Source organism: Halichoeres trimaculatus, unplaced genomic scaffold (genome assembly GCF_033239565.1).
Source record: "Halichoeres trimaculatus isolate MK-OKI-2021-1 unplaced genomic scaffold, fHalTri1.1 fHalTri1_scaffold_14, whole genome shotgun sequence".
NCBI classification, from domain to species: domain Eukaryota; kingdom Metazoa; phylum Chordata; class Actinopteri; order Labriformes; family Labridae; genus Halichoeres; species Halichoeres trimaculatus.
Genome location: NW_027437192.1, coordinates 20,387,039 through 20,413,247, shown reverse-complemented (window position 1 = coordinate 20,413,247; position 26,209 = coordinate 20,387,039). Strand labels below are relative to the sequence as shown.

Here is a 26,209-nt window from a genome sequence, read left to right as displayed (position 1 = left end):
AACTAAATTACTAGGAGTGGGATAACTACTGAGTAATTTACATTATCCCCCAAATATCTACACATGTGCAAAGCAAATGGTACGTTCTCTAAGTTGGTTATTTTGCTTAAAAATAAAAAAAAATGTAATGAGGCAGATTTTGAAACATTTCTTTGCTAAAATTGAAAAGAATGTATTTCTCTATGACTTGCACTTTTAACCAGCATTGGCGCCATTCACCCTGTTATCGTCCTCGTGCGCAGGTTGTCAGTTAGGCCACTTAGACCAAAAAGTTACATAAAACAGAAATTTGAACAGTAAGAGAAAGGACTACCTCAAAAGGATTAACATGGGTGATTCTGCAGGTAAGACGCTGTAAATTAAAGTAGTGTTATTCGCTGCTTTGTTGGTCAATTCATACCGAGTTGAGAAAAGTTAACATTGAAGGACGTTAATGCTAATTAGCTTCTCAGCGGTTTGCTAACATCTGCGTCAACGACACAATAGTAGCAGTGGATAAGAACTTTCTAGATGGAATCATTATGTCTCTTTTGGTGATATCTTGCCTTTGTTTAATTCAGAAATATCATTCCTTTCTAATGTTTCTTTTTATGTGCAAGTAGGATTCAATATTGATGACTTGATTAACGCTTCATCAGTAATAGAAGGTAAACGAATCAAGATACACATAGTTATAAGTTCTTGGCTAATCTTTCCACGGAAAAGGCTAATAAATGTTTCAATCCTTTCATCCTGCTGTCAGGAGGAGAAACGCAGGAGCCCAATGTCGATCAATTGATGGGCAAATTAAGGAAGATGCATGAAGGTAATGGTAAAACTGATTTACAGTGCCATTAAAGGGTGATTATACATGATGTGTTGTATAATGTCAGATATCTCTGGATTTATGTTAGTTGCCTGCTGTTGTTGTTCAGTACAATGGGCGACATCCTTGGAGCGAATACCACAAGTTTCTTTATTACGACGATTGACATAGATTGACATTAGGGTTCTACAGTTGGATTTTTTCACCAACTTTCACGAACTTATTTTGAATTGAAATAGTCTTGTGCATATGTACATGCTATAAATCAGACATCTGGTTTTTTTTTTTTTTTAAAGTGAACAGTTTTCTTTTGAGCTACCTTCTAACTTGTAATCTAGCGTTAATGTTTCAAGTGAGGCAAAGAGTAACGAGATAAGAGAAGTCACTGTGGTGGTTCCCTTGTCGTTTTTTTCAGCCCTCCATTTACGCGTGCGCGGTGTAGTGTTGGGGTTCTTTCGTATATATCGTCGGTTAGTGGCTTATTTGGCAGCCTTTGTGAAAAATTTATCGTACTGGTAACTGTATTTGCCCATGTGTGTGAAAGTCAATCTTCAAATAAGCCTTTGTATGAAGTGTATCGAAACATCTTGGCAATTTTTGTTCTTCTTTGTGAAGTCCCACTTCCGCTTCCGTTGGTTAGTCGCAAAGTGTTTTTATTCTTTAAATACGTTAAAAGCAGTTAAAATAACAACATGGAGCATGTGTGCCGTGTCATCAATAGCCAAGTAGCTCCTGACGTGTGATAATGCATTCACACAAAGGCCTCAGATCGAAGTTTAATTTATTGAATGTGCACCAATGAGAAAGCTGGATGCCGAAGCCGCATGCGAAGGAACAAGTAGTTCCAAAAATTATAACGTAATTGAATCAATCCGTCAAATATTAACGACGTAGAGGTCCGAGATGAACGATAGCCAATAAGTCACAACAAGAATAAACTCAGTCTAGGAAGGTAACTTTAAACCACGAGTCAGGCAAACACATCTGCTGCTCATGACTGTTGCTCTTCTTCCGGGTCGACATCTTCAGTGAGGTACATCCTTACCTGTTACTCCACACGTGGAGTATCAGAAGATGATGAATGGGGAATTATGAGATATGATTAATATCTCCACCTCTCAAGGAACAGCAACACCTTGTGAGGCCATTCTGATTTGACTGTGGTGAAATTAATTATAAGTTGAAATAAGTGTAATAACTCTACATGGTGTTGCTCATGTACCTGTGACTGTGAAGTGATTCATGTCACAAAAATATCAGTTTTATCCGTGCCGTTAATCTACAGCTCTACATGAATCAATCACTGTTATTATTTTCACATGTTGAGCTTAGAATGCCACACATGATGTTGCTGTTCCTTTTAAGGTGTATAAATTAACTATATCTCATATAAATATGAATGGGGTTTTACTTTCAATTTTCTCTATATACAAATACATCCAGAAAAATCAAAATAATGTTCCTCTTTTCTGACAGTATGTATAAAAAGAATTGAGTACAAAAAATGTTATTATGCTTGAATATCTCCATCAGTTTCTGATACTCCATGTATGAATTATGGTAATGAAATGCATAGTTTACATTTATCCACAATAAAATCAGAATGGCCTCAAAAGGGGTTGTTGTCCCTCATGAGGTGGAGATATTAATCATATCTCATATTGCCCCATTCATCATCTTCTGATACTCCACATATGGAGTAACAGGTAAGGATGTACCTCACTGAAGATACCTGCACAGAGGAAGAGCAACCTCTTTGAGCAACAGATGTATCTACCTCACTCGTGGTTTGAAGCTATCATCATAAAATGAGCATGCAAATGCATTTCATCTACTGCTACGATGACCTAAAGCATTTGATGTTCAAGTTGTAGATTAGTGACACAGATAAAGATTACACTATGGAGACATGAATCACATTGCACAGACACAGACCTAGGATTACAGACAAATGACTGTTTACAAGTTAAAAATACTTTCCAGTCAGTCTTAAACTGGCAATTTCACAGTGATATTTTTGAAGAGGGGTCATAAGCTTTTTTCTGATCGTTTTCTGGTCAAAAATGATTCAGACAGTGTTGGATATTTTAACAGCACTTTTGATAGGCTTTAGACGGATGGGGGATGGCCATTTAACTCTATGTCAGTCTGATCTATGAGCGTGAAAAACTTTGTAAAGAATGCACGTCACTGGTTTAATGCCACTCACAGAACATTACTCTACAAATATCATGATAAAAACAAAACAAACTACTGCCAAATATTTAGACAGCTCCATAACCCAAAAGGTCTGCAAACATTGAGCCTAAAATATGATGTGGAGTCTCTCTTTCTCTGTGCTGCCTCTAAAGCATGGTGGCGTTTTCAGTCAGAAACATGAGTAATGCAGAGGTATTAACAGGCTGTGCTTGTCCTGTGCCAATGCACTTAGACAAAAACTGACATCAGGGTAAGGCAATTCTGACATCACCAGAGCTCTCCATGAAATACTAACGGTGTGCTTTGGTCATGTCTCTGAATTGTATTGTTTAGGGGTGGGTAAAAATATTGACGAATCAATGCATTGAAGTATTTTCTCGCCCAATTCAATATTGATTCAGCAAATCCTCTGAATCACATGTTATTTGCGTTGTATGGACAAGAGCCACACAAGACCAAACAACAACAAAATGCCAGCCAAAGCAGCGGCAGCAGCATAAAGCCAGCTCCTACAGCTTTAATGTCTGACATTTGGGTTGTTTTATTGCTCCAAAATGTGAGGTGACATACCGCATACATTCACTAGGGCATAAAAATAGAAAATCTAGGCATTTCAATCAATATCGAATACAAGCACAACCTAAAAATCAAAATCAAATTGAATTGCGAGGTTTTTAGCAATTACCAGCCCTACTGTTACCATAATTTATATTTAATCACATTAAAATCAGAATGGCCTCACAAGGTGTTGCTGTTCCTATTGAGGTGGAGATATTAATCATATCTCATAGTTCCCCATTCATCATTTCTGATACTCCACGTATGGAGTAACAGGTAAGGATATACCTCACTGAAGATACCTGCACAGAGGAAGAGCAACCTCTTTGAGCAACAGATGTATCTACCTCACTCATGGTTTCAAGCTACCACCCTAAACTGAGGCTGTATCCCAAACTGCAGACTTCTGCACTTACACTTATAATTTTGGGTCCATCCTCAGTATGGAAAATGTGCTTTGATTTCTCAGCTGGCACACTCATAGCGGTCAAAAAGTTGAGGATGGAACATTGAACACTTCTCATACTCAACGGTCGCCATTTTGGCTCTGTCTTGGAAGGGGATCAAACAGTTGTTGGTGGTTGTAATCAATGACTAGCCGAAGAACACCTGTGAATGGTTGTGAAGTACGTTTGTAATTTCCGGTAAGTGCAAAGCCACAGTGTTTGATTTGGGACAACTTTACCTTAAGATTTTGTGCACGGTTCCAAGTGTTCACCGTTTACTTCATTTGAGTGCACTTACTGAAGTATGCAATTTGAGACTCAACATTGAGGTTATTCTTGTCATGATTTCTTGAATAGGTCTTCAACTGGGACTTTTATGGCGCATGTATTAAACTCATATTTATTTATGTTATAATTTTTGGAACTACTTGGTCATTCCCATACGGCTTCAGCATCCAGCCTTTTCACTGGCGCACATGTAGCTATTGAAGACACAACACATACTCCATATGGTTATTTCAACTACTTAAGATATAGAACAACAGACACAAATTAGTACTAATTACTAGTACATTTTATTAGTTAAAAATAAATATACTATACAGCATATGAAGTCACCGTTATTCTGTTTTATCTAAGGTAAAAGATTCCTTGAAGAAGAAATTAAGGAGATGCAATCACTCAGTGACTCTCTGCAGAAGGAGCTGGCTACATGTAAGAAAAGATCGTTTCCAGTAATTCTTTCAGACACATACAATTGTGGTGCTTACATTGCCCTCTTTCTGTAGCTTACTCATAATATTTGGTGAGAATTGAATTCATTACTAGCATTGTTCCTTTTTGTGTAAAATATATTTTCACAAATTCTTTTTCAGTGCAAACTGAAGCTTACAAGTTGGAAGGAATCAGGAAGGAAAAAGAAGGTAAACGTGATCCTACAATCAATTACTGTTGTGAAAATGAATTTTCCATTTAAGTTAAGAGATCTAATGCCACACCATCAGTTCACGGTTTGATCGTCTTTAAGTATTTGTATTTTGTAAAAGAAAGCCTTTGATGATTACAGGCTCATAATTAATGATGGTTCTTTGCAGAGTTGAGCAGGAAGCTGCAGCTCCAGTGTGACCAGTCCAAGCAGGACTTTGCCAGGTGACTCCAACTAACTGGATAAAGTCTGAATGTCTTAAGGAGGAGTGTGCTTTTGTGTTGGATTAACTTTTGGATTAACTGTTTTTTTTCACTATACAATGAAAATTGAATTAGGAGGATGTAGGATGTTTGTGACATGTACCACTAGAGGGCAGCATAATCTCTTATTCTAACATTGACTGAACGTTTATTCACACACTCAAAGGTACAATTGGTAAACTACGACCACGTTGTGATCCTACCTGACTCTAAGTCAGGTTAGAGCGTGTGAGGGTTACATCTTTGTCATTGGTAGACTTCAGATACATGAAATAAGTGTGCAGCTTTTTGAATGCCTCATCACATCCGAGAAATCTTTTGCTTAAACTCTTGAGTTGTTGTTGTATAAATTAAGCTTCCATGTTTTTTTGATCTTCTAACTTTGTACCCATTTAAACTTGTTAATTCTAAATGTTGTCCATTATTATGAACACACCAGTTGTTTTTCAAAGCCCATACACTATGGTGTTATCACCAAATATACATCAGAGTTGTAAAGTAATGATCCCAGTTAATGAACAACAACTTAAAACCTTGTAACTGGTGTTCACCTCATAAGACGTAAGGCACATAAGAAATGTGATCATGGTGTTTTGTAAATGACTGTTTTTAAAATGTCCATGTTTGTGTTGCAGGCAGTCAGAATATAACAGTAAAGAACTGTTGGAGCAATACAAATGTGAAACCCAAGAAATCAGGCTCAAACAGCGGAAGCAGCGGTACCTATTCAAAGTGAAATTATGTCTTAAATTCAAACTTTTAGATAGATTTTCTAAAGCCAGCCTCAATTTTGCAGCATGAAGTTTGAGAACCAACTTCATCTTCTAATGGAGCAGCACAAGAATCTGCACTCTGTCTTTGTAAGTTTTCCTTTTCATTGTAAAAAAAAAAACTGACACCATTCTCCAAAATTAAAACAGAATTTCTGGAATTGTTGATAAATTTTCTAATTTCTACCCAGGCTCCAGACAGGCTCCCAGATGAAATAAGAAGTGCTGAGAATACTAATAGTCAGCTGTTATTAGCAGGTAGGAACGTACTCATGCTCTTTCATACAGGTAATTATTTCTGTACAAGAACAAACATGATGATTACGTTAACCTTTCATTTCATCTACATTTGGTTTTTCTCATCTGTTTCTGTTTGGTGACTCTTGAAGCTGAAAAGAAGTGTGCTTATCTGAACAGCCTTCACAAGGAGATAGAGGAAGTGAAGAAACAGAAGCAGCAAGGGACTACACCTGCATTGACGAACGTGGAGTAAAATGCTTGTGTGGTTTCAAATATCCAGAGTGGAATATCCTGTAGATTAAACCTTTGAAGTTAATCTCCCAAATACTTGTTAGGACTTCACCAGTCAATGCTGATTCCTGTTTAGTTAATTGAAACTCCAACCTTTTTATCCTGACAATGTAACGAAATGTGAACAAAGTTTTAAATACTGTTGACTCTAAAGGGTTTTCTGATCTATCTGTAGTATAAATGTCTTTCTTTCTTTACAGTTTATGCATACACAATTTTAGGCACGTTAAAAGATGTGTCCATGAAAAATGTATTTACTGGTGAGTGGAGTTGATTAGATAAGTATGTTTTAGTGGTAGTGTCAGGTATAACAGTGTTCACAGTGCTGTTCTGTATATTGTATGTTCATTTGCAAATATTTATCACTTTGTTTTACATTAAGTTCTGAAAGAAATGTGACTGTGTAGTCAAATATTTTCTAAATCTTCAAGAGCTTACGATTAAAATAAGTTCAGTCAGTTCTACAACATTCATGATGTAAATATGTGCACACACTGACATAACGCTTCAGTTTAAAAGACATTTAATAAAAACTTTAACAGTTTTTAAAGACAATGCAATGGTACCCAAGGTTTAAAAAAAATCCCTTGATCGATGCCAATTTTTTTACAGCCAAAACCAGATATTTACATATTTAATATCAACACAAGGCACATCTATAGCACAGTGAGGGTGACCAAAATCTAATTTGTTAATTAGAATATCACCGTTAATTTGTATGTAAATATATATATGTACATTACTATCCTGTGTAGAAAACTGAAACCCCTGATCTGTGAGCAATTGAACCTCCAATCTTCAATATACAAAAACCCAACATACACGACCTTGTTTCATGTTTAGTGGAGGTGTCAAGCCACCTGAGAACTGTGCATAATAACTAAATCTTTGGTGTAATAGTGTTTAGACCAAACAAAGAGGCTTGGAGTCCTGTGAAGGGCGTAGCTGAAGAAGTTTGGTGACTTGTGTAAGCAGGCACTACCTTGTTCTAGTACTGCATAATAAAATCCTTTTTCTCTCACATCTCTCAAAGGTGACAGTTAATTTTTACATCAGTTTAAAGTAGCTGTTTACATTTAAATCACTAAACATAAGACAAAGCATATGATAATACTTTTTAAACTTCACCTTTCAACCACGAATGCTTGAAAGCCCCTCCCTGACTGGTTACTTGGTGTCTTCGGCTCCGACAAGTGGGTCCACGCCTTGATAGAAAAGTACATAACACTACCTCTAAAGGGCAAAGTTCACTTCAGGCTCTTCTTTCCATTAAAACCTACTTTTCCCATTTTCAAAATTAGTTAAAACATTATTTCACCTTCTTGTTCCTTTTGTCCTCCCACTTATTTCCTTTTAATCTTTCATACTTTTTCCTTACATTTTCACCTCACTAAATTCTTCTCTAAAGTCTGTTTTTTTCTAACTTTTCTAGTCTTTCCTGCTCTCATGAAACTCTCCTTGGCCTTTAGCAGATGTGGAATCCACAAGACGCCGAGTCCAGTCCAGTTTCAAACAAGTTCTACCTGACACTTGCTAAGACACATAACATCGGTAATTTTTTTTACATGTGCACTGATATTCATATTCCCTCAGGAGCAATATGTACTGTCTTTCTTTTCTCCTCTCTAACTCCCTCAGTCATGTTCATACAAGATCAGCTATCGGTAAATTGCCCTACCTTCTTCTGTCTGGTGAAACACTCGCCCATGCAGCCAGTGTACAAGCAGAGTCAATCTTCTTTCTCTCAGTCACCATAAAAGGTAAAACTAGTACCAAGGCTTGGCAAACAGGCACATTCCAAACTCAGTGACCTAAGTTTGTTTTCAGGAATCGTATATATTGTCTCTTCAAGTTTTATTACTTTGTGTGAAAGTCCAGGAAAGGCTGCAGTGTAGAGCCACAGAGGTACTTTGACAGAGTCGTTGGCACATACGGACAATTGGTCTTTTTGATCATCTTGCATAAATAGTTTCCATATAAATGGCCGCTCCTCCATCTCTCATTATCCCAGGCTATTCCCCATCTGTTAACAGAACAACAGGGATAACAGTGAATGCAACAAAGTATTAGCTCCAGCTCATTTTAGGCTTCCCTCCCCCTCCACTTTTTTACAGCTGATATTTTAGGCTTCAGGGCATAACCCTTTGCACAGTTCTCACAACGAATTTAACATGGGAAGGGAAAAGTACAAATCCAACTGTATTTTAAGTAGAATAATCTACAAAATCACAGTGATCCAGTTCAGTTTTAGTGTAAACATAGTAATGAATGTGAGCTCACTGTATGTACTGGATAAAATACTGGAAGAAAAACAGATCTTAATGGTTTGCTAATCATTTCACTCCTAAACTTGATTTAAAACATCCCAAAACTACACAATGTAACTGAAAGAAATTATTGTTTTATGAAAAATGCAAGCTTAATTAAAATTTGATGCCACCAACATGTTGAAAAACGGTTGGGAAAAAGACAACAGATACCAGAAAAAAATTAGTAAAGCTAAAATTAAAAAAGAAAAAATACCCTGGAGGGTCATCTCTAAAACTATCTAGGCTCTTTAGCAACAATCTGACAACATAACTGGGTCAAAAAAAGGCATTCCAGTGAACTAAAGTCATGGAAAGTTTTTACATTTTTTTATTTTCTACTTTAAACCTGATACTATTTAAAACTTTTGATCATATGTCCCTCCCATCTACACTGCAAACATCATCTTTGCGGTGATAGACTACCTCAAAGCGGCTGTAGACCTTCTTCTCCTTCCTCAGACTCTCAATCCTCTTCAGCAATCCCTCGCGCTCCTGGCTGGTGCCTGGCGGTCGCAGAAACCGACTCTTCTTGATTGAGTTTTGCCTCTCAAGTGCCTTTTCTGCGGCATCACTCTCTTTTGCAGCTCCTGTTTCTTCTCGCTCCTGTCTGTTCTTCTGGCTATTGGCTGATATTTGCTCAAGTATGACTTTGGTGTCATCTCTAAGGTTGCTGCTGAAAATCACAGAGCTGCCCTGAGCCAGGTATCGAGTTGGGCCTGATGTTGTTGTTGCTGTCTTGTGATTGGCTGCAGTTTGGTCTGCAGAAGTTGGTACAGTGCTTTTCCCTGATGAACTTGGCTTTTTGCTAGATTCAGCAGTGTTTTCTACAACTGTGTTCATGCCCTTTTCGTCACCTATAGATTTCTTTTCTTTATCCTTTGGTCCGAGGAATCCCTTGAGCCTCTGGGTCTGCTTCTTTAAGAAGTCGAGTGTCTTGCCCTCGCCTTTTGTCTCACCAAGAGTGTTGATGGACGTATTGGATCCCATGACCTTTTGCAGTCCTTCCTCGCGTGGCAGGGTGGATGAACTGTGAGACCGGTTCTTTTTCAGTTCGCTCTTCTCTGCATCTGTAGCATCTGTGGTCAGTATCTCCTCACCACAAGAGATACGGCGAGGATTCAGTCCTTTGAGCTTCAGTGGGTCCCTCCTGAAGATCTTTGGAGAAGGAAGAGGCTTTAGTGACTTAAATAGATCTTTCTTTTGACCCTCTGATGAAGATTCCTCTTTCTGAGACTGGTTTGTTTCTGAAGCCTTCTGGTGGGGGCTTACATAGGGCTTTGCAGTGATTATTGGGGGTTTTGAGGAACTGAATGAAGGTTTACGAGTGAGTTCTGCCAGTTTTGCTGAGACGTCTGGTCTTTTAGTTTCAGGCTCTGCTGGAGAAACTGAGACAGTTGGGATTTTTGGAGCTGTGGCAGTGTTAATGGGAGGTTTATCAGAAAGGTCTGGCTTTTTCTCAGCCGGCTCTGGGGCTTTTAGTGATGACTCTGTCTCCATTTTTGAGGCTTTCCTCTTGGCAGCAAGGTCTTGGAAATACTGCAGTCGACTGGCTGGGTCATTCATGTTCAAAGTTGCTGTTACTTCAGGTTTCACAACAGTTGATGTTGTCTTTACCTCTTCTTTAGGCTTCATTTCATCTTTCAGCCGGAAATCCTTTAACTTTTGCAGTCTTTCTTTCTCCTTCTGTTGTTCCTCTTGCTCCTTCTGTTGTCGTTCTTTCTCTTTCTGTCGTTCTTTTTCCCTCTGTTGTTCTTCTCTCTCTTTCTCCTTCAGTAGTTGTTGTTCTTTCTCCTTCTGCTGTTCCTCCTTCTCTCTCTCTTTCTCTCTCTCTTTCTCCTTCTCCTGTTCTTTCTCTTTTTCCTTCTCTTTGTCTTTTTCCTCAGTCTTTTTTCTCCACTCAAAAGGCTCTCGTGATAAAGACCTCCTCTTCTCCAGGATCTCGGCCACAATGGAGGAAGTGCGTATGGAGTCTAACTCCTCTTCTGTCTCTGAGGCTGGTTTTAGACCCAAGCTACCACTGTGAATCTCTGCTTTGGAAGATGAAAATATCAGTGAGGAACGCAAACGAGAACTGCGTTGGAGAAGTGGGTTAATTCGTGAGCGAAATGATTCATGTTTAGACAGAAAGAGATCTGGAGTCTCTTTCATCTCCACATCAGCACCCCCTTCCTTTGCTGCCTCCCTCTCCTTCTTCTCCAATGCAAATGTCCTTAAGTCAGTGACTGGGGGATGTGGATCCTTTGTTGTTGGTGCAGAGTCTTTACTGTTGCTCTCAGGTAAAATGGGCTTTCCAAAGCGTGGTCTTGGAACTTCTGGTCTGGGTTTAGGGGCAGTGTTGGGCTGCTCCTTAATACCAAAGCGAGCTGAACTGTCTGTGTCAGTTGGCTGCTGAGATGATTGAGGCTCTTCAAAAGCATCAGGCCCCAAAGGCTGAGGCAGACCTTCTTCCCCCCCATCCTCATAGGAGCTCAGATAGGAATGGATCCTCCAGTTCCTCAAGCCGTGCCTAGCCTCTGGATCTTGTTGATACTCCTGGTCTGACTGCTTTAAAAAGGGTTTCTTCTCAGGTGGGTGAGGCTGTGTGGGTGAGCTTTGACAGGCATATGCCTGACCTATTGTTGGTCTCTTATGACCAGACCCTCCTCCATACCTCCCAGCTACTGGAGGTGCGTGGTGCCCCTCAGGTCCTCTCAAATCCTCTGAGGAAAAGTACTCTCTGCCGTAATTTTCAAGTGGAGGCTCCTGGTCAGAGCGATGACTTGATTCTGAATACTGGTCAATAGAAAGGTGCGGAGGACGACCCCGGAGTCTGTCATAGTGTCCTTGGCCAGATCCTGGTCCGGGCCCTTCAGAGTAGAAATGGCTACTTTTGGTGTGTTCTCTGGAAAGAAGAAACAATCATTTTTATTAGTTTGATCAACAGACTGACCAAATTCATTAGTAAGCAAACAGACATTAATAATTGTTATAAACCAAAGATGATTCTTCAGACAAAGTGATAAATGAAAGAATAACTACCTGTGGAAGTCCGTCTCATCCAGGTTATTCATGACCCTGTGCTTCATGTATTGCCTTGAAGATGTGTAGTTTTCCTGTGTTCCCTCTGCATAACTGTGCCTCTTAAAGCCAGTGGAACTCATCTCCAACTGCCTGGAAACTATGGACCTTCCCTGCTCCAGGTATGACTGCTGCAGACGAAACTGTTGCTGCGAGTACTTCCCTATTGTAATTCCAGCCCCTGGTTCAAGTGTGTGACGAAATGGGTCATTCCTCCGGAAGGGAAGTGCAAGGTTTCGATCAGACTCTCCAAAGGGGAAGCCAGAGGTAATCTCAGGTTGCCTGCGGTAACCTATGGGGTTACGCATAGACTGGGTCCTCTTCAAACCAAACTGGCTGCTCAAGTAACTGCTAGTGCTGCTGGTGTCAGAGAGGGCAAGTGCCCCATCAGATGGGTCAAAGACTAGAGGCTCTGACTGGGCAAAGAGAATACGAAACTCCTCATCAAAGGTGGCAACCAGCTCCCCGAGGAAGAGGTGGGCAATGCATCGGTGGATCTTTTCATAAGACCACATAAAACTGTAAAAAAGGAAACAATGGAGGCAATTAGAGTACTTAAATCCGCAGAGTAGATGGAATACAGTCTTTGAAATTAAATGAACCGTTAATAAACTTAGTCAAATGACTCACCTGTAATTGCCACTGAGCACTGCCTTGCAGTCAGCCAAAAGAAAGCGATCTTTCACCTGCCCTTTAAATGTTTTCCCAGTCCGTGATTGATAGGTGATCCCTGGCACAGTCCTCACTCGCATGAACTGTAAAATGAATATTAGTCATACTGTCACACATGGCAAGGGGGAAAATTATGCATGAGAACCAAACAGCACAATAAAACACCCAAAGATGGTCGACTCGCCGCCTAGAACAGACAAACTTACAGGATTTAGCTCCAAGTTGACTTTGCAGTTGATGACCATTGAGACAAAGTGATGGGAGTCCTGCTCATCCAGCAGAATATAAACAGGAACGTGTCGAGACGTTGCTTCCAAAAGGTCGGAAAATAGATCAACATCTGTGAATATGTCCATCACAACAGCAATAACCTGGAGAGGAAGAAAAACACAAGTTAGTTTTATATTAGTCATCTTAGTACATTTTATCTAAACTACCATAATGCTCCAGGATATCCCTACATGAACAGCCTTTAACCAAATAGACAGAAATTTGATTAAACTTCACTACAGTGTATCATATACATTGAGAAAAGACATCTCCAAACAGGTTTGACCACTCGTGACATTTGCATGTATGCTTTGCCTAACAATATTTTAATTTGAGCAAATTGCCAGTAAGATACACATCTGACAGGGAGTGGCAAACAGAAAGTAGGTTAAACTCTCAGTGAGAGAGAGCAGCTCTTAGTTGCCCCCTTGACTTTTTTGTTTGAAAGAGAGAGATAATGTTTGACTTGTACAGTACAAGCAGATCAGACAGAAAATAGGCTACTCTGTATTAAGATTACATCATAATTTACCATTCATGCACCTCTGGATCAAAAAGGAATATCTATGGCTGCATGAAATTAGTATAATGATTATACATCTGTGAATTTATCAGTGTGAAATTATCCAGTCTGAACTCCAGGGGCAAGCAAACTGGATATGCAAGTTTAAGTCACCCGTCTGTTAAAGGTTCCTCCCCTCTTACTTACTTGGCAAGCGCTCTTGATGAGTCTTCTGGCCTGCTCTTTAATGCTCGGCATGTCAGGGTCAGAGGGGTTGACAAGAGTGGTGACCTCTGTAGGCCCCCTGAAGCTGTGCTGTGCCATCGGCCAGCCAAGATCCAGTCCTGGGGCCGCCGTGTCAGACTGCATTGGCCAGTAGGTATCAGAGGAGCCATCAACCTCATGAACTCCCTCATGGTATGTCAGCTCTGGGATGCTGGAGGACAGGTTGGGTGTCTGGATTGTGGACCTGATCAATTCGATTTCTGGCTGTGCCAAGAAGCCGACCACATCAGCAGACTGGAGGAATTCATAGTAGCCCTGGTGTGACAGAAGACATACCCAAATTTACCACATCATCATCAAAAGGGAACATTTTTACAGGTGTCTTCAATAACTATTAGTTAACCACAAGTACCTTAATGTCATTCTCTATCAAAGCATCAATAGCCAGACGGTACTCCTCACGGTAATGTGGGGGCAGGTAGTTTGGGTCGAGAGGGTTCTCCCCAATCGATGAACTCTGAGATCTGTTTGGCATTTTTGTTAAGAGAGGTGGGATTGAACGTCGTGGCTCAGAGGTGTGACGAGGTAAAGGAGATCAACTCCAACCTGTGCAAAAAAAGTCAGAGAGAAACACACAAGCTCAACAAACAGACAAAATATGTGAGGCATTTTATTTTAGTGTTTTACAGAATTAACGTAACTGGTTTTTAAGACTGAGAAAATAGCAAACATCCACAAAAAACAATGGAGTATTTTCACATGCACACTTCACATCTCTATCAGTGACATGAAACATTTATATTTTAACAGAAGCTTCCTTTTGATGGGGGGAGGAATAATGCTTTGGATCAGGATACACAGGTGAACAGATTACAACAACCTGTAACACAAAGCTTCTATTGTTGTGAAGTCAAAGCCTGTGTAGTAAGTCGAACGAGTTCATTTTTTACCTGCTGGCACCACATACTAAAGGGCTTGTACTCCAGCACACTTAAAAGGCTGGGACAGATCACCAGAGATACTCTCCTTTCCAGGCCACATTAACAACAGACTGCAGTCAATGAAAGGAAGACACAATTTCCTGTACTGACAATTTATCCTTCAGTGTTCAATGATTTAATATTGTCCTTTAACATTATAATATTGTCATTTAACATTTAACATCTAGAAATAATAATCAGTGACTCGTTGATTTTTTTTTTTCATCCCTCAAAGTACAGTGTTATCTAGAGGTGAATATTGGCAAGAACGCCATGATACATTACACATGATACTTAGGTCACATTATGATAGTATCATGGTGTATCATGATATCACAATATTAAGATAGGTTGTGATATTCTACACATGTAACTAAGTAAAAATAGAGATAATGGTCATGTAAATCAAATAAAATTACACATGATTGAAAGGACAAAATAAGTCCAAACTATTTGATTGAGAACAACTTTTATATTTCATTGTTTTTGAAATACTGAAAGTCAAATGCAGTTTTACATACAAACACTTAACTTGAAAACACAAACTGCATCAAGTTTGTCACCTAAACTACTGTGGCTACCTAATGTTGCAAAGAAATGATTGGATGAAAGATGCGGTCAGTTGGCGTAACTGTTTCTCATTAAAATTCAGATATTGCTTAAAAAATTTACAATGATAATGCTTTTATCAGTCTACTACACTGTAAAAATAAAACTAAAAATGATTTTAAACCAATTTACCAAAAAAAAAAATAGAGAGAAAATGATGATTATATGGTATCAAAACCCATATCATCAAGTTTAGGAATAACATTTAAATATACTTTGAGATTATATTTATTATCCAGTTTATAGGCAACATACAGAGGTGTAGCTTTTTGTCCCCATTTACTGCAGAGGAGGTGCAGGAGTCGTGTTTTACTTCCAACTTGGCTAAATTTGTTTCTTTTAGTTTGACAAAAATATTGATATTTAGAGTTGAAATATCGATATTGTATCAGAGGTCAAAGTATTGTGTTATTGCTGTATCAATATTTTTCACACCTTAGCGTTATCACATTTATGCTGTTTCACTATGTGGAGCTCTTATTATGGTTGGACTTTGATTTTAACTGATTGGACGACATTCTCACTTCTGACTGCTTGATTGGATGTTGGAGGAGTTTTTATCTATGAAAGAAACAGCTTTTGATAACACAACTGAGGAACAGAAACCTGCCTTCTTAAAGACAATGGGTAAAGTTAAAAGCAAACCAAAATATCAGTTAAAGTGGAACATGTTGTGGACAAAGGAAAAAGCAACAAGCGAGAGTGAAGTTAGAAAAGAAAAGGAGGTTTAAGGGAGAGTTTTTGAGAGGCATGAGGAGCTGTATGGACAGGTTTTCATAATAATTAAACACTAGTGCGTCACACCTCAAGTCGCTACTTAGACCACATCCTGAAAAATCTGTCAGTCAGAGCACAAATTGATTTAGAGAAGCATGTTGACTAAGCCATTAGACTTGAGGAATTAATCATAAGTGAACGTACAGTCACTGCCACATTGTTACATAATGTTTTGTGAATGTGCAACTGTTAAAAGAAGATATAAAGGGTGGGGTCAGTAAAGGACTCACTTTGCCGATCTACTGTTTTTAAAATGTTTAGAAATTTGTCACATTATTTATACCTTTTAAATTCTCTCTCTCAGAACGTGCAACAGGCAAGTTACCAAAAATAAACAAGATACCAGGTGGGCAAGAGTAACTCGACTGACAGGAACACTATCATAATAAAACAGAAGATAAAACAACCATCAAGGATGTATGCATTGGTTATTATCACAAATGCTTTGTCTGTCAACTCCTCTCTGGGAAATATGATGCCATTCACAGCGGTAAATACGTACCACGTGTCCTTAGTCTGAGGTGGTGCCACAAAATAGCCTGTGTTTGTTTAACAAACACCAAAATCCTCATGTGTAACTATCACATGAGAAAGAAGAAACGCAGCAGGTCTTCCCAACCGAGAAGTTTACACGAGGCACTGTATGTTTCACCTACAGTGACACTGGATAATCAGAGATGTTGAATTATAAAGACACTTATATGATTCAGTTGTTCAAAGGAAAAGTAAGAAGATGCACCATGAGTCAACAATTAAAGGCTGAATTTCAGCCCACAATGTACTTATGTGTTATGCAACATCAACTGATCCAACCAGGGCGACCCCTCATTCATACTTTATGTGACCTGAAAAGCTGCATTGAGGACAACTGATGGTGGGGATTTTGGCTGACCACTGAACATTTCAAATATGTTAATTAAGCTGGTAAAACACTCAGAATGTCAGCACGTGTGGGTCGCCTCAACACATGGCAGCATGCGGTGAGAACAGGAAGTGTGTTGAACTGTTTTGGTAGATCACCATGGTTATTTTCAGCCATAGAAACTATGTGGTATTGAAAGGCTTGGTATGTGATCAGGGTGTGTGTGTGTGTAACCTGGGGTCTGTGTGAGTGCTCCTACCTGCTCTAGACTTATGTGACGTGTTTTCTGTAAACTTCCACACAAACTTAAAGATCACCGGTGACAGCAAAGTGCTCCAAGTCCTGACCCGTAATCAGTGGGAGAAGCCGGTTTGCTAAGAAGGCCTGGTGGTGAGTCATAGGGTAGCCTGGCTTGGCCTAGCCTGAGGATAAGTTGCTCAACGTTGCTCTGTAGTGATTCATCTGCTGGCAAAATGGCTGACATCCTGTTTCCATGCTCCTTTCTCACTATATAAGTTAGACTTCTGTGGTCTGCTGTTCCCTTTTAAAAGTTCCACAGTAGGCAGCGAGGCGGGCCAGGAGTAAAAGGCTGCTTGGAATAATTTAACTTTTGCGGACCAATAAAACAAAAAAGAGGAACTTCTATCACTTTGATCAATCAAGGTACATACTGTATTTCAAGGTATTCCAGCAGCCTGGGGCCTGCCTGGTGTACAACAAAAATCTGCTGAGGCAGCAGTAAAATGCATAGATGATTATCTGAGGACTTGTGGAATCAGCCATGAGCAAAGAGATGTGCAACTACTTGTTTTTTGTAATGCTAAACCCCCTGATTCATCTTCTCTCTCAGTCAACAAAACGAAGAGGGACACATTCAATGATGACTTCCAGTATTTGTTCATACGTGTTAAGTTGTCTACTGCGGCTTGGGTTACCTTTGTCAGAGTAAACCCAAAGAAAAATAACTTTAACATCAAATACAACAATGAAAAGAAGGAAATTCTCACAAGTTGGCTGCTTAATGAGGGCAGTTTTGGGCGCTTTGAGTTGATGATCTGATTAGTTGACATACAAAAGAACTGCCGACAATAAACATCCACGTTTAAGTCACAAATGGAAATGATACATGTTGACCCCAGGGTGGATATGAGCTAACCAGATGACTCAGAACTACAGTAGTACCAAACAAAGCCCGGAGTTGGTGATAAACCTTCTGATCTCTGGACTGACACAAAAGACAAATAACCAGGTGTAGGAAGCATGTCCGACTCTCTCGACCTCACCTGGTTGACTTGTAAAAAGTACAAAGAAATACTGTTGCTTTGTTTGTTATGGCAACTACAGTAAGCATCAAACGGAGGTGATAAGGATCTCTTTTTCTTCTCTCGGTTCCTCCCTTATTTATAGAGCTTTCTGTTGCTCACTAAAAGACGAGCCTGTCCTAAATGGGCTTCAGACAAAGCCGGTTTGAAACCCAAAACCACCACAAGAAGACAGGCGGGAAGCAACCCATAGCCCTGTCACTTATGAACCTAATATTCAGATGTGCTTAATGTTTGCTCACTAAGCATTTAAACAGTTCAGTTTCTGCATTTCTTCATAACCTCTTTATGGGAAAGTTTGAAAAGAGGAATGCAAAATTTCTATGTGTCTCAACCTGCCACGAATAGAAAAAAACGCCCAAGGAAATGCAACTGATCAAGCTCAAATTCCACCAAAAACTGCTTCACTGGCTTCATATTTTCTCTCTCACACCTGCATCACATATGAACACACCTCACTAAACAAACACCACGATTGATCCGGCATACCTCCTCAGTCGATTCACTTTGTATGATAACTTGGTGTGAATGGAGTGAGACAACAATACCTAAAAACAGGTTTGGAGGGATGAGCCAGTAATCTCCTGATGCTCCTGTCAGGACCTTTCAGTGCCACTTTTTGACACACACACACTCACTCTAGAGTCACACTGTAGACAGGAGCAAACACAGCTTGGCTTGTCTCTCTGTATGTCATCACACGTCTGCTCGACACAAAAAAGCAGCTCGAGGTCAGGTGGACCCACGTTGGATATGAGAACACATGGTGGCACCTACCCTCCCTTTTGAAAGCCGCACTCAACACAGCAGCACTGCTAGAAAAACAGGTCCTCGTCATTTGCTCCAACTGTCAAAACGTCTGTGGTCATCTTCAGTGGAAACAACAAAAGCATACAAAATATTCCTACTCTCCCTCTTTATTGGCCTGAAAGTAAAACAATACTGCTTGCATATATATTTCAACACCTATACAAGTAGACAGTGACCCCCCGTAACACATGCAGTGCAAACAAAGCAGTGAATGGGATGCAGACGGCAATATTTGGTTAGTGTGACAAGATGAAAGCCATAATGAGAAGCACACCAGAAAAAAGCACCACCAAAAAGCTGGCACCACAAACTTTTTCCCTTCAAATTATAACCACATGCAGGAGTATTCTGATCCAGTGAGTCACTCTGAATGAATGGAGTCAAAGCAACGCAAAGATGGAGTTCATATCTTTGTATTACATGTGTCAAAGCTATATGGAAATCTATCTGTGCCCATATGCAATAAAGATAAAATCAAAGCCTATTTACAAAAATCTATAGGAGAGGGTACATGAGATTAGAAGAAAAGGATCAATCTTATCTTAGTTGTTATCTGAAAATTAGAGTGCAAAGACTGAGCATAATCACAGTCTGGTAGTTCTGCATACATAGCATTGTGCAACCAAGGCATCAGACATGCTTGTTAAAGTGTCTGTACCCTTTCAAGCCATATTTATTACTCATAGTTCACTACAGTTCGCTGGCATTCTGTCTCCTTCCCGTGATTTTCTTTGCTCTGTAACTTTGTTTTCAAAAAGTGCTCTTCAAAGAAAGTCATTGTAATGACAGTATAATACAGAAAAGGCTCCACACTGTCAGAAGCCTTTTTTTCCTCTGTTTTTAATGCCTCCAAAGGGCTGGAGAGGCACCAGCAGCAGTTTGTCAGTGCCAGCTCTCTGTGTGCTCACTGTAATAACAATACTGTTCAGGTTTTGCAATGCACAGCAGCTACCTGGATGACTTAATCCTCATAAGATCCAAGCGGGGGATAGGGAAAGTGTTTTCACTTTTTGTCCCACCTATAGTAGTGGAATAATAATACAACATAATAGGAATAGAAAGGGTTTGAATTCAACAGAACAGGGACAGTTTCGGATTAGATGACCTCGAAAATAAGTTGAACTTCACATATTTGAAACAACAAGGAAGGAACAAAAAGTTCTTAAGTCCATTGTTTGAACTTTGCAAAATTCGTGTAAATTTCCGCTCCATACCTCCTAACTTCGCTGCACAGCTCGCCTCCTCTCCCTGTACCAAAGAGTATCGCTCCAACAGAGTGAAACCGCCGACGTGCGTCTCTTTTCCGTCCGTGCGTCGCATTCCTCGGAGCTGGCGAAAACTCCACCCAAACCCTCGGTGTGCACCCTCACCCAGTGCCACCCAGCGTGGACGGGCTCGCACGCACCACAAGCCCGGTCTGAGCGCTTCACTCGGCGGGGTTTCGAACCTCCCGAGCCGCCGCTGTTACGTAGCAGAGCGAAGGCAGAGCGATGAATGAGGAAGCAGCAGGACGACTCCTGATAGGCAGGGCTTTCCCACCGGTAAGACTCCTCCCAAACCCTCTCTGAGCTCTAGAGACAGGCACATCATTGGAAGCTCACTCCAAAAGGCATATTTCAAAAGCGCTGGCATTCATATCATATCATGGCTGCTACGATTTCCAGACAGCAAGACAAAAGAAAATACATTTATTTCAAAGTTTTACCCCAAACTGTCATATTAAGTGTCTCAGTTTATTGTTGACTTCATACCAGTTAAGTTCCAGCCAGACTCAAAGTCTTTGTCACATTCTTGTTAAGACTCTTCATTTTTTTTTTACATTCCCTGTTTTGTGTTCAGATGTACAGCCAGATGCTAGATAGTCCTGAAGAAATCATCCAAACAGTGTTTATGCATATGGATAGGGATGGGTACCTTTCACGTTTGAAACAATACGGTACTGATGCCCGGTACCTAGCAATAGGTACCAGTACTCAACGATACCAAGTTTCGGTACTTTTTTGTGTTTATGTGGTAAAAAATATCAATTTGTTTAATAAAAAAATATTAAAAAGTTTCAATTTGACATATTTATTTTTCAATATATAACCTTGTAATGCTGCGTTTACCTAGGTACCTAGGTACCTAAACATGGTACATTTTGGTTTTATGTGAATTGATACCCGGTACTTTTGACAGGATTCGGTCGGTACCTATAAAAGTACCTAATTCGGTACCCATCCCTACACATGGATGGTTCAGCAACTTTCCTTGATTCTTAATCCTGCTGGAAAAACTGTCAGCATATTAAACCAGTTTACAGCTGTGTCATACAATATATAAGGCAATTATTATTTATGATTTAAAAAAATTGAATGCTTTGACAATAACACTCATCATTTCAGCAGCTCCAGCCCCACTTTGTCTGATTTGAAAAGTAGCTTTTATGTGGCTCATACTTTTCCATAAATGACACTGTTTATATAAAGTTATTAACCTCTTCTTTTCCGACTAAATGTTTCCAGTGGAGTACACAGACTTTTCTTTGCTTGGTTTACAAACGGGCTCCATTTGGTTCCTCTCGAGACTGTTCTCCACTATACTTGGCAGAAATGAGTCACTTGTTGTTTGTCTATGCCAGAACACCAGTGTTGAATCAGCCGACATCAGCATTTCCCTTTTCTATATGAGTAGGAAAACCAGACTGCTTGCTGCTTACAGCGTGGTTATGTACCTCCTCGTGGAGCGTTGGCTGGATTTGGGAAGCTTGTTTTTTCAACTGAGGCCAGGACTGGAGTGATCCAGTACACCTAAGTACACTCAGATCCAGTGACACTGTAAGTCTTTGATCTCCCTGTGTAAGTGTATACAGAATATAAACAAAAAGTTATTGCCCACTTTTACCAGGCTGAAAAGTAATTTAGTGTTCTGTTCTGCTTATTTTGATGAGATGAACATTTTTCTGTCTCTCTTCTGATTCCTCCGTCTCCCTCTCTGAGTGCCCCACATTTGGACTCAGATACCACGACATTACAAAGGGGCGTAATGCAGGTAAAACTCAACACTTCAGTGTTTGCGCACTTTATATGGGCTGTCCTTTGTCCTGGAACGTGTCTATCAGACAGAACACACCTTGCACCCAGCCCTCTGATAGCAGCTCACTTATGAGTATGATTGTGTGTTCAGTCCTGCTCCCGAGGGTGTGCCTCTTGTTTGAATGTCGACCTGAGCACCCATGTCCTGGAGAGCTGTTGTGAGCTAAACCCACACAGCCGCAGCCATTTTATTCCAACTTTTGCCCTGCCTGGTCCATTTCCAATTCATGCAAATGTTCAACTCTCAGCAGATTTTACCAGATATGAAATGTGAGGTGAGCTTTTGCATACAGCTGTGTGAGTGTTACACAAAGTGCAATGGTAGAATAACGACAGATTAATGTGTGTTTGTAAAACTAAATCCGATAAAAGAAGTCAGAGTGCCAGGAGGGAAAGTAACCCAAGTCTCTGCTTACACCAGCAGGCTCTGATAGCAAACACCAGCAGGTATACAGACACTGAAATGCAGGGTGCGGCTGCTCAAGGAATGTGCTCAAGGCATCTTACCACACCCAGCGTCCTCCTCCACTCTCTCTCTCCCTCTCTATCTGCCCGTCCTCCTCCCTCTCTGAGTCACCTGGCAGCCATCAAACAGGTGTACAAGTCTAGGCAGAATCCAAGCAGCAGGTAAATCCTGGCCTGCATCTGGGCCTGCCTGGAAGGGGAGTTGGAAGTGATCAGAGACTATTTGAATTCATTCAAGCTTTAATGACAGCACAGCTATACACATGTATTTATTTAAGTCCATACATCTGTAAAAGGGTTTTTGTTCCTCGGAGAAACCCCCAGAGAAAGAGTGGGTTTCTCTGACATTGTAACAAACCCTGTTTCCAACATCAGCAAAATACATCTTTCGCTATTGCTTTGATTAGGAGACTGTTGGCAAGTCGACACACAAAGCCTGAAATATATTCCTGCAGCCCTTCTTCATTTTATTTAGATTTACTTGGTATCACTCCGTCTTCAGCTTGAGTAGCTCTTGTCCTGGAGTAACTCAATAAGCACTCACTTGGATCGACTGGAATTTACTCCTGCGTCGCTAAAAGGTGACACAAAGACATCTCTTTGTCAGTCTGCTCTTGTCTTGTCTCTCTTTGCTTCCCTCTCTGGAGGCTGCCTCCCCATTACTCTGTGAGCTTTTCCCAGCATGCTTTTCTCACGCTGTAATGTCACACCTGAGTATAAGGTGACTCTCTGGAGCCCAGGGCTTTGAGGTCATCTTTACACCACTGTGCTGGGAGGAAAGGTGCACACACACGTCCACTTTTACACTATACAGTGCAGTGTACGTGTATATGTATGTGTATGAGGGGGTGGCAGGCTGTCACACCATTGAGACAGCGCTACGTTCCCATTACCACCAACTATATAATGATATTTCCACTGGTTGTTTGAGGATCTTTTTTCACCTCACAAAACAATATCCTGGAAATAATTGTTCTCACTAAAAGTCGGAGTAAAAACATGAGCCTCAAGATGTAAAACAATGCCACCGAAACGTGTGTGCGTGTGTGGGTGTGTGTAACCAAGAGACCTGATTATGTAATTGTCATTATGTTGTTACGACGAACGACACCTATATGATCACAGTCAAGTACGTCTAAATTAGATTTGTTTTACGAGCCTGACAAACCTGCATGTGAGTGTGTATTGATGTGTGTATCCTGTTTCACCCAGAGCTTCAGACCTGGTCAGGAGACTTTGACGAGTATTGTAATCAGTTTTTGTCATGGGTTGGGCATCATGATGAACAGAACACTACTTGTACGGAAGTCCCCACACTGTGCAAGGTGCAAAATAAGCGTGTACCTGTGTTTGTGTTGGAAGACTGGCAGCGTTGCTACATACCTGTAACAGGTGTTGGCACTCTAAAGCTATCATTACTCGTGAAATGAAATGATGGTAATGGTTATCGAGGAAACGCTGCATAGCTTCACAGATGGGCAGCAAAGAACAAGTATACAGGAGTCTGATTTATCAAACCAGCTTAACACCATCAGACTCTTTCATCAGAACTCCAACACTGGCATTGATCACTGCTACATACTTTACAACACCTCGCTGTTGAACATTTAAGCTTTAAGCAGTGAGAAATATCACCAAAGTCACTTACTACAAGATATTACAAGCTTATAAAAGACATCCACATGAAAAATAAACGTTCAGAAAACATATTGCATCAACAGGCTTCCACATTGGCCTTCACCTTTGGACTGAGGTTTTATTTTTAACTTCACCAGAAAGGAAATGAGTTCCTAACAACCTCAATGGGCACTCTTTGTTCAGACAAAGTTTATATGTCAATAGTGTGGTTAAGGTTGAAACCACACATACTTTTTAAGGAATATATCTGCACAAGTCCTAAAAAGGGTGTGACAAAATGCCCTCAAAGGCTGAACAAGAGAGCCAAAGCAGTTTCAAAGCAGACACGGATCAATGTTTTTACCAATAACTCCAGCTTTTATTGTCCAGGTCGGTCATGTGTGGGCTGAATGACAACAGACAGGAGAGATTAAACACACAACAATGCCAACGATGGATATCTGTCATCAAACAGAAAAGCTGACAAAGCAGTTAAAACACCTGTTTCACACAAAGGCTGCTGAGTCATTTTTTTATTATTTTGCTGTGATGTTGAGAAACTCATGAAACTGACCTGTTTCTTCTTTCTGTTTCCATTCAGGGAGCCAGTTAACTAGACTAAAGGCTTTAAACTGAGTCTCTTAACTCTTATTAATCAAACATCTTTGTGACATGGCAAGTATTTTCCCTCAAACTCTGGGATTGCTTGTCTAACAGGGAGGGAAAGGGAAATACGTTAAGCTCCAACACCGAATCAAGGACTTTATTTCACTTAATGGGTCAGTTTGACGAAGACAACATAACCACTTAGTTATGCTCCAAATTCAGGTATTTAATTGGGCCTCTGACCAGATCTGTCACTTTTCATCACAACAATCAAAAAAACTATCTGGTTTTCCTATTTTTTTTATTATTTTCAAATATTGGTTGTGTGTCATTCACATTAATTACCAAAGAAGCATGACCTTCCTCAAATCCACAAACTTCAGTACATAGTATCAGTGAGTATGAATTTCTGTCCTATACTGCCCCCAGCTGGACCAAACTGAACAAAGCAAAAGTGTTTGGGCTGAAATTTGTCATCAGTGCAGATATAAAATATGAATGATCTGTAATATACATTTATTTAACCCAACTGCAAGTAGGTTTGTTGCAAAATTAACACATTTTCAGCTGTTTGGAATTTTAAAAAATAACTGTAAGCAGTTTTAATCGTTCATCTCTGCTAATATATGCATCTGTTTTCTCAAATTTTAATACAAAATACCACTCTTATGATTGTTCCAGGAACAAATTATTCAACCCCTTGAACAGAATTGCTTATAGGAGGACATATTTCAAACAGGTGTCTCAAGAACACCTGATGCAACTGGTGGAGGGCTTTGGACATGGAAGAAAGAGAAAGCTATCAAACAGAGTCCTAAGTAGGCAGGTGCTTGAAAAATCTTGAGAGTCTCCCATAAAACAGCTGCAAGACTTTGTTGGCAATGGAAAGTGAGGTCTTAGTTTGCACAGTAAGGCACATGCAAAAATCTAAAAGGTCTCCACAGTCCAACTTCAAGACACACAACTTCACTGATCCACACAAATAAAAAAAGCTGAGCCCTTCCATCCATTTTCTTAACCGCTTATCATGTTCAGGGTCGCGGGTGGCTGGAGCCTATCCCAGCTTTCATTGGGTGAGAGGCAGGATACACCGCGGACTGGTCGCCAGCCAATCGCAGGGATACCCCAATATACAAAAAACCAAATAAATAAGTATAAGAAAATAGTGGGTTCTGCTACTTTAAACACTGAAACAAAACTGGAACTGTCTGGGTCAGGGGATCAGCGATATGTTTGGAGGAAAAGAAATGGAAGCATAATATTGAAAAGAACATCCTACCTACAGTGAAGCATGGCGGTGGCATGTGGGTGCTCTGTGGCTGCTCTGCTTCTGGTGGCACTTGAACTCTGCAATGTGTGGAGTGCAAGATGTATTAAATCAAGAATCAAACCACAGGTTTCCTGCCATCTGTAAGGAAGCTGAACATTTTCAACATGAAACAAATGAATGATTCAATGTGGTCGCTACAAACACCATCGAGTGCCATCAAGATAGCTGAATCAAAAAAAAATCTTCATTAAAATAAAGAAGATTAAAATAGCTATCTTAAATGTA

General features: G+C 40.1%; 2 protein-coding genes and 3 non-coding genes across 6 annotated transcripts; 2 read left to right on the top strand and 3 right to left on the bottom strand.

Annotated features, from left to right (window-relative positions):
* Window positions 1–233: 233 nt before the first annotated feature.
* On the top strand, window positions 234–6,598 carry LOC141803479 (synaptonemal complex central element protein 1). Of its 2 annotated transcripts, XM_074687545.1 has the most exons (10): window positions 234–344; window positions 603–647; window positions 743–805; window positions 4,648–4,722; window positions 4,884–4,931; window positions 5,103–5,157; window positions 5,832–5,915; window positions 5,993–6,056; window positions 6,158–6,224; window positions 6,356–6,598. In XM_074687545.1, exons 1-10 carry the CDS (start codon window positions 329–331, stop codon window positions 6,457–6,459), a joined length of 621 nt encoding a protein of 206 aa, XP_074543646.1. In that variant the 5' UTR covers window positions 234–328; the 3' UTR covers window positions 6,460–6,598. The 2 variants fall into 2 exon arrangements, with proteins under 2 accessions (XP_074543646.1, XP_074543647.1); XM_074687546.1 differs by lacking the exons at window positions 603–647; window positions 743–805.
* On the top strand, window positions 1,828–1,959 carry LOC141803602 (U8 small nucleolar RNA). The gene has a single exon (XR_012599590.1). It is a non-coding gene; the product is annotated as a U8 small nucleolar RNA (small nucleolar RNA).
* LOC141803609 (U8 small nucleolar RNA) lies at window positions 2,403–2,534 on the bottom strand. The gene has a single exon (XR_012599597.1). It is a non-coding gene; the product is annotated as a U8 small nucleolar RNA (small nucleolar RNA).
* Window positions 3,731–3,861, bottom strand: LOC141803608 (U8 small nucleolar RNA). The gene has a single exon (XR_012599596.1). It is a non-coding gene; the product is annotated as a U8 small nucleolar RNA (small nucleolar RNA).
* Window positions 6,599–7,089: 491 nt separating the features above from the next.
* Window positions 7,090–20,337, bottom strand: fam83hb (family with sequence similarity 83 member Hb). The gene is made up of 8 exons (XM_074687694.1): window positions 20,107–20,337; window positions 13,945–14,138; window positions 13,515–13,847; window positions 12,742–12,906; window positions 12,494–12,618; window positions 11,825–12,382; window positions 9,230–11,687; window positions 7,090–8,520 (listed from the first exon to the last, which is right to left on the bottom strand). Exons 2-8 carry the CDS (start codon window positions 14,065–14,067, stop codon window positions 8,500–8,502), a joined length of 3,783 nt encoding a protein of 1,260 aa, XP_074543795.1. The 5' UTR covers window positions 14,068–14,138; window positions 20,107–20,337; the 3' UTR covers window positions 7,090–8,499.
* Window positions 20,338–26,209: the final 5,872 nt, after the last annotated feature.

What these genes read in the sequence shown, in the direction of transcription:
- LOC141803479 (XM_074687545.1), top strand. An exon ending in GCAGAAGGAGCTGGCTACAT is followed by an intron (nt 4,723 to 4,883) that starts GTAAGAAAAGAT and finishes ATTCTTTTTCAG; the next exon opens with TGCAAACTGAAGCTTACAAG. An exon ending in CTCAAACAGCGGAAGCAGCG is followed by an intron (nt 5,916 to 5,992) that starts GTACCTATTCAA and finishes TCAATTTTGCAG; the next exon opens with CATGAAGTTTGAGAACCAAC.
- fam83hb (XM_074687694.1), bottom strand. Translation starts at nt 14,067, where the DNA reads ATGCCAAACAGATCTCAGAGTTCATCGATTGGGGAGAACCCTCTCGAC. An exon ending in TCATCAAGAGCGCTTGCCAA is followed by an intron (nt 12,907 to 13,514) that starts GTAAGTAAGAGG and finishes CTTCCTCTCCAG; the next exon opens with GTTATTGCTGTTGTGATGGA. An exon ending in TCAACTTGGAGCTAAATCCT is followed by an intron (nt 12,619 to 12,741) that starts GTAAGTTTGTCT and finishes TTCATTTTACAG; the next exon opens with TTCATGCGAGTGAGGACTGT.